This window comes from Malus domestica, chromosome 01, assembly GCF_042453785.1.
Source record: "Malus domestica chromosome 01, GDT2T_hap1".
NCBI classification, from domain to species: domain Eukaryota; kingdom Viridiplantae; phylum Streptophyta; class Magnoliopsida; order Rosales; family Rosaceae; genus Malus; species Malus domestica.
In genome coordinates, this window is record NC_091661.1 from 30,770,325 (window position 1) to 30,783,112 (window position 12,788).

The 12,788-nt window shown below is 35.1% G+C and overlaps 1 protein-coding gene across 1 annotated transcript; it reads right to left on the reverse strand.

Annotated features, from left to right (window-relative positions):
- Positions 1-3,472: 3,472 nt before the first annotated feature.
- On the reverse strand, positions 3,473-5,743 carry LOC103443499 (MYB-like transcription factor TCL1). The gene is made up of 3 exons (XM_008382374.4): positions 5,555-5,743; positions 5,373-5,460; positions 3,473-3,857 (listed from the first exon to the last, which is right to left on the reverse strand). The coding sequence occupies exons 1-3, from the start codon at positions 5,616-5,618 to the stop codon at positions 3,698-3,700; spliced, it is 312 nt and encodes a 103-aa protein (XP_008380596.2). The 5' UTR covers positions 5,619-5,743; the 3' UTR covers positions 3,473-3,697.
- Positions 5,744-12,788: the final 7,045 nt, after the last annotated feature.

Below are 12,788 nucleotides of genomic sequence, written 5' to 3' on the forward strand. Positions count from 1 at the left end.
TTGGTGCAAGACTAAAGGGCACCTAAAAGTTAATTGTGAATTTTTTAAAGATTATGTTAAGATCAAAGAGAAAGAACAAGTACATGTCCGTGTTGAGTCAAATCTTTATGAAGTACTTGTTGACTCTTGGTGGTTTGATACTGGATGCTCAGTACACATAACTAACTCTTTGAAAGGTTTTAAAAAACAAAAGGAAATTGGAAATGCTTTGTATCATGTCTATGTTGGGGAAGGGACTAAGGTTGCAGTGGATTCCATAGGGATAGTCAATTTGAAACTGACACCTGGTTTTGTTTTACAATTAAAAGATGTGCTCTATGTGCCCAAAATGAAAAGAAACTTGGTTTCTGCTTCTAAAATAATAAAAGATGGTTATGCATTCTCTGCTGATGATGTATGTTTGAAAATCTTTAAAAAAGACTATTTTGATAAAATTTTGGGAATTGCCATTTTGTCTGAAAATCTCTAGCATCTAGATTGTCTAGTTGAGTATGTTGACCACTCAGTTTTAAACTTTAGTTCAAAGAGAATGCTAGAACAAGATACTTTTTATATTCTTTGGCATAAGAGATTAGGGCACATCTCTAAAGAAAGAATTCTTCAACTTTCTAAAGCTGAATTGATACCAAAATTAGATCATGCCACTGCAACAGAATGTGTTGATTGCTTAAAGGGTAAAATGACCAATTTTAGGAAATTAGATGCTAAGAAAAGTCAAGGGTTGCTTGAAATCGTACACACTGATATTTGTGGCCCTTTTTCCAGTCAAAACAATATGTGGAAAAAAGTATTTTGTTAACTTTAAATATGTGGAAACAAGTATTTTGTTAACTTTATAGGTGATTTCTCTAGACTAGGATACACTTTTCTTATTAGTGAAAAGTCTGATGCCCTTAAGTGCTTTATTATTTACAAAACTAAGGTTGAAAAATAGTTAGGTAAAGTCATTAAAATTGTTAGATTGGATAGGGGAGGAGAATACTTTGGCAGGTACACTGAATCAGGACAACAAAATGGACCATTTGCACTTTACTTGGAGCAAAATGGCATTGTAGCTCAATATACAACATCGGACACACCTCAACAAAATGGAGTCTTAGAGATAAGGAGTAGGACTCTAATTGGCATGGTAAGAAGTATGATGACAAGATCGAAGTTGCCAGGATTCTTATGGGGAAAAGCCTTGAAAACTGCCAACTACATTCTCAACCAAGTTCCAAGTAAATCAGTCTCTTCAACACCTTTTCAAATATGGCATGGTAGAGTTCCTAATTTTGGCTATTTTCATGTTTGGGGATGCAAGGCTGAAGCTAGATTTTACAACCCAAATGAGAGGAAGTTGGATCCCATAACACAATCGTGCTATTTTATAGGTTATCCTAAAAAGTCGGGTTTCGATTCTACATACCTAAGGGTCATACAAGAATCCAGGAGACACACAATGCAGTTTTTCTTAAAGATCAAGATGTTTCTGATTTGACAAAAGAAAACTTTAATTTTGAAGAGGTGGATCAGTCGCATGATATCTCTGAAGCTACCAACTACAACCAGGTCACATTATTCCGTCAATCATCATTAACTGAAGGATAAGAAATAATTGCAGATTTGGAGTCTCCTATAAATCAAACTATGGAAATTGATCACCAAATACCTGCACCTGCATCTGTTTCAGATTCAGAACAACTAGTTTTAGTTGAGAACCAGCTTTTGTTTGAACCAAGAAAGTTAACCAGAGTTAGGAAATTGACAGCTGTGAGTGATTATGTCTATTTGCAAGAAGCAAATTTTGACATTGGTGATATTGATGACCCTCTTTCATACTCTCAGGCCGTGGAGAGTTCACAATCAACTTTATGGCAGAATGCAATGAAGGAAGAGCTAGATTCGATGTACAAAAACAATATTTGGATACTTGTGGAGTCTAGCCCTCAAATTAAGCCCATGGGTTGTAAGTGGGTATACAAAACCAAAAGAGATGCTCTTGGTCGAATTGAGAGATATAAAACTAGATTAGTAGCAAAGGGCTTCACTCAAAGAGAAGGTATTGATTACAACGATACTTTTTCCCCAGTGTCTTCTAAAGATTCCATGCGAGTTGTCATGGCTTTGGTTGCATATTTTGACTTGGAGCTGCATCAAATGGATGTGAAAACAGATTTTCTGAATAGAGACCTAGAAGAGTGTATTTACATGAAACAACCAACTAAATTTATTGAAAGGGGGAAGGAAAACATGGTTTGCAAGCTCAACAAGTCGATATATGGATTAAAACAAGCATCTAGACAATGGTATTTAAAGTTTGATCAGATTGTTTATTCTTAGAGATTTGCAGAGAATAAATTGGATGATTGCATTTACATCAAGTTTTCTGGTTCACAGTTTATTCTTTTGGTGCTTTATGTTGATGATATCCTTCTAGCAAGCTCTTGTCCTTAGTTGTTACAAAGAACCAAGAGGATGCTCAATGAAAGTTTTCATATGAAAGATTTGGGAGAAGCACACTTTGTGTTGGGAATTCAGATTGTACGTGATAGACAGAAAATATTTCTTGGCTTATCATAAAAAGGTTACATTGATAGAGTATTGCACCAATTTAATATGGAAAGTTGTAGTTGTGGCCAAGTCCCAGTTAACAAAGGGGATAAGTTCTCGAAGAATCAATGCCTAAGGACTGATTTGGAGATAAAGAAAATGCAATCTAAGTCTTATGCTTCTCTGGTGGGTAGCCTTATGTATGTAACCGTATGTACACAACCAGACATTACATTTATAGTAAGAATGTTGGGAAGGTTTCAAGCAAATCCAGGAGAAGCACATTGGATATATGCCAAGAAGGTTCTGAGATACTTGCAAAGAACTAAAAACTTTATGTTGGTTTATGGCAAGAGTGAATCTTTGGACCTTGAGGGGTACACTGACTTCAATTTGGCAGGTGATGTGGATGATAGAAAGTCAACCGGTGGTTATATTTTCATGTTGAATGGTGGAGCTGTTTCCTGGAAGAGTGCTAAACAAACTATCATTGCTACATCTACAGTAATCGACACATATACATCTCGTCTTAAAAAGATCTTCCGCCTTCGGTTTACTACTGATTGTCATGTCAATGTTGTATACTAGTCACATTTGTACCATAGAAGAACTTTTGTAAAGTTCAGTGAAATAGAGATTGCATAACGTCTAGTGAAGAATCCCCTCACGTGTGACAAATTTTCAAGCCTAACACGTGGACAACACAACGGGGTGACGTGGAGCGTGTCTGGCCGTTTGGCTTCACACGTGGGACAACCTGCTTTGATACTATGAAGAAAATTAAGGTTCCACCATAAAATCAATTAATGTAGAATTCCATGCAAGATCTTTCCTCTCATTAATGTAGAATTCATTCTCAACAATTCCACCGATGATATATAAAGCCTTTAGATTCCATAAACTTACCTTTTGTATACATGAAATGTAATATTTTTCGCCCTTTTGTAGGATGAAATGTGCGATTATATTATTCCGATTTACGCATAAGTATTACACGAACTGTGTGTTATTATCTCACCCCCGCTTTGCTTCGCTTTCGCTGCGACAACTTGAAATTTACCTTTTCTTTTCCCTCATTACAGTTTATCTAGAGAGAGAGAACTGCAAGAACTGAGTTACTACACAATAACAGAAAGGCACAGAAAACAATCAAAAAGGGAGACTACTACTTAAATCCATTAAACATTTGACGACGATCAATATTAGAGCCCTCTATCTTACGTTGATTTCGTTTTTCAGCAAACGCATCACAATGTCTCATGATCCAGAACCTCTCTAGTACTTCTGCTTTTCGACCTGGAATCCGCCCAGCTATTAAATCCCATCTGAAACCAAGTAAAAAGAAGAAGACAAAATTCTGCTCATTCTTATACCAAAACACGGTGATTCAAATACCGCAAGACAATATTTACTATTATTCATGTAAGACCCTGATTTTGCAGTCTGCTTGGAATTGCTTCTGGAAATACTAAAAGCGCTTTACGCCTACCAAAACACTTTTAACTAGTTTGACAATAAAACTTGAAAATGCCTCTAGATCATAGATCGAAGTCCCTTCCGTCAACCATAAGCGCTTCCACTTCCTATAGAAGCACTTACGTTTTATATTAAAAAAAAAAAAAAAAACTAATGAAAAAGAATTAAAAACTTTGAATTTTAACCAAAAGCACAAAAATATATTGTAAGTGAATAGTATTATGAGCGATTTTTTAAAGTAAAAATGTCTTTAACTTTAAAAGCGAACAATACCATGAGTTATATTAAAACTCCTAAAAAAATGACTTGTTTCCAATATTTTAACAAAAATACTTATAAGCAAAAGTGTTTTCGAAAAAAGGGGCTTGAGGATCCTGTATATAGGGATTCAAAGCCAAATTTGACGGTTGGACAAGGTAAATATCTAGGGTACAGCCGTGGAAGCAGTTGTGATTTTCAGACCAGACAGTAGAAAAGACAAAGTTTACAACTTCAGAGTGCGAGTACCAGACGTTTATTCTTTGTTTTCTCACTCGTTAAAGAAAAAGACACTACTTTCTCAGATGGTGTGTTTTTATTTGGAATTGGATAATCACATGGCTTTGTGTTTTAGAGTTTTAGTAGGAATCCGGATCCTCATCAAATTATCTTTATAAGGATCCGTAGATCTATCAATCATGTTCGTTCATCGCATATCGTATGATCAAATATTATTTTAAATATTTTTATTTAAAATTAAATACAAATAGTACTTGATAAAAACTGACCGTACAATGTACGATAAACAAACACGATTTACGGATTCCCATAATCCTAACCAAAAGAATCAGGAGAGGATCCTCACCAAGAGGATCCGGAGAGGATCCTGTTGGTTTTAGTAGTGGATACAAAGTGCATTTTGTTTCTTACTTGTACTTTTTACATTTAACTAGCATTTTGCTGTGAGAGGGTTAGAGATAAAATAGAAAAGGAAAATTTTGGGTGGGAAAGGGTACTATTATCATGTATTCATTAAATATTCAAACACACACGTTCATTCTTATTTTAATTATTCGAGCAATGCTCTATATTTTATATAGGAGAGCCGCCGAGCTTGAGTGTAGAGGAGGCCTAAACACTCCGGCGAACTTGGTTACACTACGCTTCTATTTGCAGTCCTTCAATTCATCTTTCGATTGTTGCGACTAATAAAATAAGTCTATGTACTAATCTGAATCATAAACGAATTATTTTATAAAAAAAATATAAGGAATTAAGCACTTAAACTAAGTTCTAGACATTTAAAACATTTATATTAGTATTACTAGGTGCAAAATTAAATAGAAAAACATTTGGATTTTGATTTGGAAAAAAAAACAACATACCTGGGTCCAACAAACCTATACATTCTATATATGAGATCTTCTTCTTGTTCAGTCATGTTTATGAATTTCCATTCATCACTAATAACCTCTGCCCAAATAAATATAGAAAATTAAGTTTATTAAGAACTCAGACTTAACTGGTGAGTAAAAGTTTGTTGGGAAGGAATGAAATGCACACAGACCTTCAGACTGATCAGTAATGGTGATTTTGGGTCGCTTCTGGTGACATCGGTCCATGCTCTCCATTGATTCTTACACCAAAAACAAGAGAGCAAATGTTTGGGAGGAGAAGGAATGAACGAATGAAGAAGGGTAGAAATGTAGTAGATAAATAGGGTTTGCGCTTGGAAAGTTGGAATGAGCTAGAGAATGAGATCACGAATGATACATACATATATTATATATATGTATATAATATATATGTATGTATGTATATTAAAAATACAAGCTTAAGCTGCCCAACAATCAACAACAACAAAGTGTGTTTACGTGAGAGAGTTTGTTTGTTTGTTTGTTGACTCGTAGGCCTTGTGGTTGTAGACTTGTAGTTGACATCAGAGAGTGCAGAAGGGAGGAAGAAAGAAGAAATGGCAATAGGCAAAAGCTATATCTATCTATCTACATATATATATATGTATATATTTATTTATATGTATGTAAGTTGCCTAGCTATAACTGCTTTCCCTAAAAGGTTCATTCATCTCTTTACCTTTGTTAGCATATGCATGGAAGGAATCAAACAGTATAGTATTTTCTCTCGAATCCGGATCCTCTTTGTGAGGATTTTGGGGATCCGTGAATAGTGTTTGTTCATCATATATCGTGTTATCAGTTTTTCTTAAATACTGTTTGTATTTAATTTTAAATAATAAAATTCAAAATAATTTCTGACCGCACGATGTACGATGAACGGACAAGATACATGGATTCCCGAGATCCTCACCAAGAGGATCTGGAGAGAATCCGTATTCTTTTTTCTCAACACTTTCATCAAGTCGCTTATCTTACCATTAGTCAAAATTATAATTTTTGTCCAAAAATTACACTTGAGGCTTATATACGTAGTTAAAATGTCATTTCATGGCCTAAAACATTGAATTTGCTCGTGTATGTAAATTTTACGTGCAATTTTTAAACTGCGTTCGAAAGAAAATCGTAATTTTAACTATACATATGTATAATTAATACCTTTTTGCATTGCACTATTCGTTGATGAGAATGAAACAGTAATATTGTCACATGTGTGGTCTGCACAATTTGACAAAATTATTTTAAGTTGTTGAAAATGAATCTGACATTGATGAGATTAGGATCTTTGCATGTGCTTATAAATAGTTAGCTACTCCTCATATTATCAAGTAATTTTATGATAGAACCTTAACTTTCTTTATAGGTGAAACAATTTGACCAAATTTAGATAAAAAATAGACGGATTGAAATAGATTTTGGGGGGGGGGGGCATTTACTGTTAGAATTCATTTGTCCCACATCGGCCAGAAGGCTTGAGAACAAGCCATTTATATAGAATTACCCCACTCTAACTAGCACCAAGGCCTTTTGTATTAAAACCTCACACCTGACGAATTGAGCAGGTGGCCAAGTGGGGACAATATCGGTGTTGTTGGAGTAGGCCCATGGCCCGTCTATCTGAAATTTAAAATGGTATCAGAGCCAGGGGACGGGTCCGTATATCCACGTGAACGGGTGGGTCCCCTTTGGCCCAGCGCGAACGGGTGAGCCCCGGCTTGGCTCCACGTGGTTGCCGTGCCATGTGCATTGGCCTAGCGCGAACAGGTGAGCCCCGGCTTGGCTCCACGTGGTTGCCGTGCCACGTGCATTGGCCCAGCACGAACGGGTGAGCCCCGGCTTGGCTCCACGTGGTTGTCGATGTGTGGAACTCCACGTGTAATCCATAAAATGGGGTCTCACGTGCGGGGGAGTGTTAGAATTCATTTGTCCCACATCGACCAGAAGGCTTGAGAACAAGCCATTTATATAGAATTACCCCACTCTAACTAACGTCGAGGCCTTTTGTATTAAAACTCTACACCTGACGGATTGAGCAGGTGACCAAGTGGAGACAGTATCAATATTGTTGGAGTGGGCCCATGACCCGTCTACCTGAAATTTAAAATTTACACTATTCCAACACGCATGGGTGACAAATCTTGTTCCCTTGTTTCGGATAGGAATTTTCATGATCTGACTTTTAAGTGGGGTAGACATGCACGGGTTGATTCAATCTGATTTTCCTAATTGAAATATAAAAAAAAAGTTAATTATAAAATATATCGATTTAATTTGGTTTGATTTGATTTTGGATACCATGTAAATCTAACTAAATTGGACTAGTTCAAGAACACTTGGTTTGATTCAGTTAGTTGAGAGCTCCATTTGGTCCGATTCACCCATTTCTGATTTAAATACTCAACTTTATTTGCGTTGCACTCGTAACATAAAAGTTATTTTATGTATCAAATCATACTAATCTATGATAGTAACATTGACTCAGTAATATACCAGCCTGTATATCATCATTAAAGACAGTTTGAAGTCTTGGTACGAAAGGTGCGTAGCATACGTAGTAAGTACATGGTGGTCAGCATTTGAACGATTCTTCTTCTTCATTATGTTGTTTGGGTCACATGCGTGGATTTTATCATCTTCTTCAATAATTCATTGTCTGTCCTACTGGATAGAGGAATCATGCCTTACTTTTACAGCACGGGAATATTGTACCGAATGGTTACATAGTTACAGTGCTTCAACATTTTGATATCTATAGCTCGTACAAATGAGTAATGATAGGCAAATCAATTTTTTAGACAAAATTTATAAATTATGTGATTTGTGTCACAAATGAAAATTTAACATGTTAATCAACACTTCAGTAATAATTCAAACATCAACCGTCACGTTATATAATTAATTTATAAAATTTGGTCTAAATAAATAATCTGTCTAGCATCACCCAGTACAAATATGTAAATTTAAAATACTCTGCATACATTTCCACAACTTGAACCAAGACAAAGAGAGAGGATCCGGCAGCTTGAACCAAGACAAAGAGAGAGGATCTCGCCGGATCCTCTTTGTGAGGATTCCGAGGATCCTCCAATCACATTTGTTCATCGTACATTGTGCAGTCATTTTTTGTCAGGTATTGTTTATATTCAATTTTAAATAAAAAAATTTACAATGATTTCTGACCACACAATGTACGAATGTACGGTTGTGATTTGAGATTCCCCGAGATCCTCACAAAGAGGATCCGGCAAGGATCCTCATTCCAAGACAAAATGCCTTTCTATTTCAATCCTAGAACATACGCCATTACTACTACTACTTGGTATCAAGCGAGGGGGCATAGATTCACTCCGGGTCTCACTGTTCGGAGCATCAAGATCAGGTAATCCGGATCGCTTAAATTGAATATGTCGGTCCCCATTAACCCATTTCGCTAGCCTACCTTATCACACAAACCAAGAGTTTTGATCACTTTTTCACATAAACCAAAATCCAAATTTTCTTGTCTTTAAACTCTGAACAATAAAGTTTGGTGAGGATCCAAATTTAGGTTCTAGGTTATAGCATTTGCCTTAAAGATAAATTATCATTTATGAGTGTTTTCATTGGCATATCTCAGGAGAAAAGCTTGAGTGGAGGTGTCTCACAATGTTACCTATATTACTTTTTCCAAAAACTTGAATATTAATGTGAGAGACAATTATTTCGAAATTTCTCTAATATTTAAGAATTTAGGACTAATATAGTCTTGCTAAAAACTATTTTTGTTTATTAGATTTTAGGACTTAAACAAGATTTTTTTTTAGATTTTAATCTGAATGGTTTTTGAAATTCAGTTTAAGTTCTTATTTTTAAAATTTACCATCTTTAAGTAATTATAGCACATTTATTATTATAAACTTAGCATATGTGTCACATCCTAGCCCGGGCCCCCACGACATCCCGGGTTCGACTCCACCGTAGCACGATATTATCCACTTTGGTCCCCGACCACACCTTCAAACGATATTATTCACTTTGGGGCCCACACCTTCAAACGATATTATTCACTTTGGGCCCCGACCACACCTTCAAACGATATTATCCACTTTGGGCCCTGACCACACCTTCACGATTTTGTTTCTGGGAACTCACACAAGAACTTCCAATGGGTCACCCATCCTAGGATAGCTCTCGATCGAACTCGCTTAACTTCGGGTTCCTACGGAACCCGAAGCCAGTGAGCTCCCAAAAGACCTCGTGCTAGGTAGAGATGGGAATATACATATAAGGCTTAGATGATCTACTCCCCTAGGCAATGTGGGATGTAACAATCCACCCCCCTTAGGGGCCCGACGTCCTCGTTGGCACACTTTCGGCCAAGGATTGACTCTGATACCAAATTGGTACATCCCATCCCGGGCCCCCATCATATCCCGAGCTCGACTTCACCGTAAGCACGATATTGTCCGTTTTGGGCCTCGACCACGCCTTCACAATTTTGTTTCTAGGAACTCACACGAGAACTTCCCAATGGGTCACACCCATCCTGGGATTGCTCTCGCACGAACTCGCTGAACTTCAGAGTTCCTACGAAACCCGAAGCCAGTGAGCTCTCAAAAGGCCTCGTGCTAGGTAGAGATGAGAATATACATATAAGGCTTACATGATACACTCCCTTGGACGATGTGGGATGTAACAATATGAAATTCTCTACTCATCTATAATTAATGTATTTTTTGTGTGCTCCAATTATATTAATACATAAAACAATTTATTCATAATTCAAATTCTTATCATTAAAAGAAAGTCAACAACAAAAAAAAAACAATTTATATTTTCAAAAACTCGTAGGTACGGAAGTATCGGTACAAATAAATCGGTACACAAGTTTCGGCACAAATATATAGGTACATAAGTTTCGATATACAAATGTACCTAAGTTTTGGTACAAATATGTAGGTACATAAGTTTCGGTATGAATGTATCAGTACGTAGCTATAGTATCTAAGCATAAATAGGTACATAGTATGCATATGGAGAAATTTGCACACAATAGATGACAATATATGGATTTCTTATTATGAAAATTTAATGAATTATCAATGATATATAAGATTTTGGTTGAATTGTCAATTTAGTTCTTGAATTATCACCCAAGTGAAAATTAGATCTCTAAACTACTTTTTAGAACAATCAGTCATTGAATTATAAAAATCTGCCAATTACATCCCTAATATTAGATTTGAAGATACTATATTCAATTTTCCGTCAATTCAAGTCACGTTACTTGCATGTGATACACATTGGAGGGTAGATTGATAATTTTTCATAAAGAAATAGTGTATGAAATTAACTTTAGAGGGTAAATTAGACATTAGATTCACAACCTATATAAAATGTTAAGGGCCTATAGGTGAAAAATGACGGTTTTACACTCGAAAGTGTGTCAAGTGACTTAAGTTGACGAAAAATTGGATAAAATAGCTTTGAATATAATAGTAGAGATGAAATTAACAATTTTTAATAAATTTAGGGACTTATTTTTCCGAAAAAATAATTCAGGGACCTAATTTTCACTGAAATGATAATCCAGAGACTAAATCGGCACTTCTCCTAAGATTTTTATTGTTTAAGAGAATCAATATATAACCTACATAAAGAATTCAGTAATTATTACAGCCTAATTAATGTTTGAAAATTACAATTAAATACCAAGGACTATAGTTAATTTTTAATCTCAGACAAGGTTTAATTCAAATAGTAATCTTCTTTAAGGATTGGAATAGAATATTTCAAAAAAAATATATATAAAAACCGTGGAGAATGAAGAAGTGTGAAGGGAGGTGATGGGGTAAGATCTTAAGAGGGAAAATACAAGATATTATATGAAAAGGAGTTAACAATAAAACTAATAATTTGAATTTGTTTTCAGTTTTTTGTTTTTTAGTTTCATTTTGTGTCCCCTATTCGAAAGAAGACAATGAATGGAAGCATGAAAAATAGAAAACAAGGTTCTCCAAATGATGAGAAGAATGACTCAAACACAACTTCACCAACTGATGGAAGAATGACTCAAACACAACACAATGACACATCATCATCATCATCTTTGAGTGAAAATTTTTGACTTCCGAATTTATTCTTGAGCTTGATGACAACGTTTTTAATAAGTTTAAACAAAACCGTGTATAGGTTTAATTTACTTTGATTTGTTGTGATTAAATAATTAAGTTGCAAATCAACCTTTTGGCAAAGAAAAAGGAAGATCGTATAGACTACTAGGCCAGGGAACATAATATTACATGGTGAAGGTGTTAAGGCAGAATATCCTGTCGCGAACCTTCCGAAACAGGCAGCAACTTGGTAAGAATTTTCTTATTATATGCACTCGGATTCTTTGTATTTTTTATTTGTCATTCTTTTTACTGTGCATGGTTCATGATTTGGCTGCCTACCTACTTATTAGCACTAACATTTATCAACTTGAAAATGAAAAGCAAAAGACATTAATAGATTATTGAAATTGTCAAAGTAAAGGAAATTAATCCAAAATTATCTTTGTAATTATTGCATGTATTATAGGAATGTAATTTTCAATTAGCATTAATGTACGATACTCATCTAAATATGGATGGGTAGTGCTAGAGAGACTAAATTTATAGTAAAATTTTGCAAAGTAAATGACATGTAAGTTGATGATTGGATTGTTACTTAATAATTGATAAACGTGCTCATTTCTATTGGTGACATATCATTTAATTTGCAAATTTTGTTTACAAATTTAGTTTCCCTAGCAATATTACCCAGGATTTATATAGGGTTTATGATTTGCTCTCTTGATGAGTTTGTTATCAATAAAGCTATCGTTTTTATTAAAAAAAAAATATTACACGGAGTGATATTTCTATATAAATGAAGAACCGAGAACCGTTCGAAAGTTTGTCTGGTATATATTGTTTTCAAATTTCTCTTTGTGGAACTTGAAAATGAAATTTTCCTAGGGGCAAATTTTAAATGTGAGGTTATACGATGAAAAGGCAAGTGATAGAGCTCTTAGCACTTTTTAAGAAACTTCAGGGGTACGAGGGTTTTTTAACAAAAAAATGAAAAATAAATGATTACATTGCTGGCGAAAAATGTTTTGCTGAGTTTTGGTGAAAACTTTCAAAGCTATGATGAATTTTGGGTCCATCGGTTCTGCGAAACTACAAATTTTTACATCTTTGCCAATAAGATCACAGAATTGAAGCCCCATGTTTAGTTCTGGAAATATATTATTCAAAAAATGTGAATGGACGACGGTCGAATAGGATGCGTAGCTCATGAGCTTGATCAAGCTCCACTCAAAATGGTTTGACCAAACCAAAAATCCTCCACTCAAATAATATATTGCCAATGGTTTCCTTC

Excerpts from the sequence above, each read along its gene's own strand:
- LOC103443499 (XM_008382374.4), bottom strand. The coding sequence starts at position 5,618 with ATGGAGAGCATGGACCGATGTCACCAGAAGCGACCCAAAATCACCATT. Across the intron at positions 5,461-5,554 it reads CATTACTGATCAGTCTGAAG|AGGTTATTAGTGATGAATGG; the intron begins GTCTGTGTGCAT and ends TTATTTGGGCAG. Across the intron at positions 3,858-5,372 it reads TATAGGTTTGTTGGACCCAG|ATGGGATTTAATAGCTGGGC; the intron begins GTATGTTGTTTT and ends ACTTGGTTTCAG.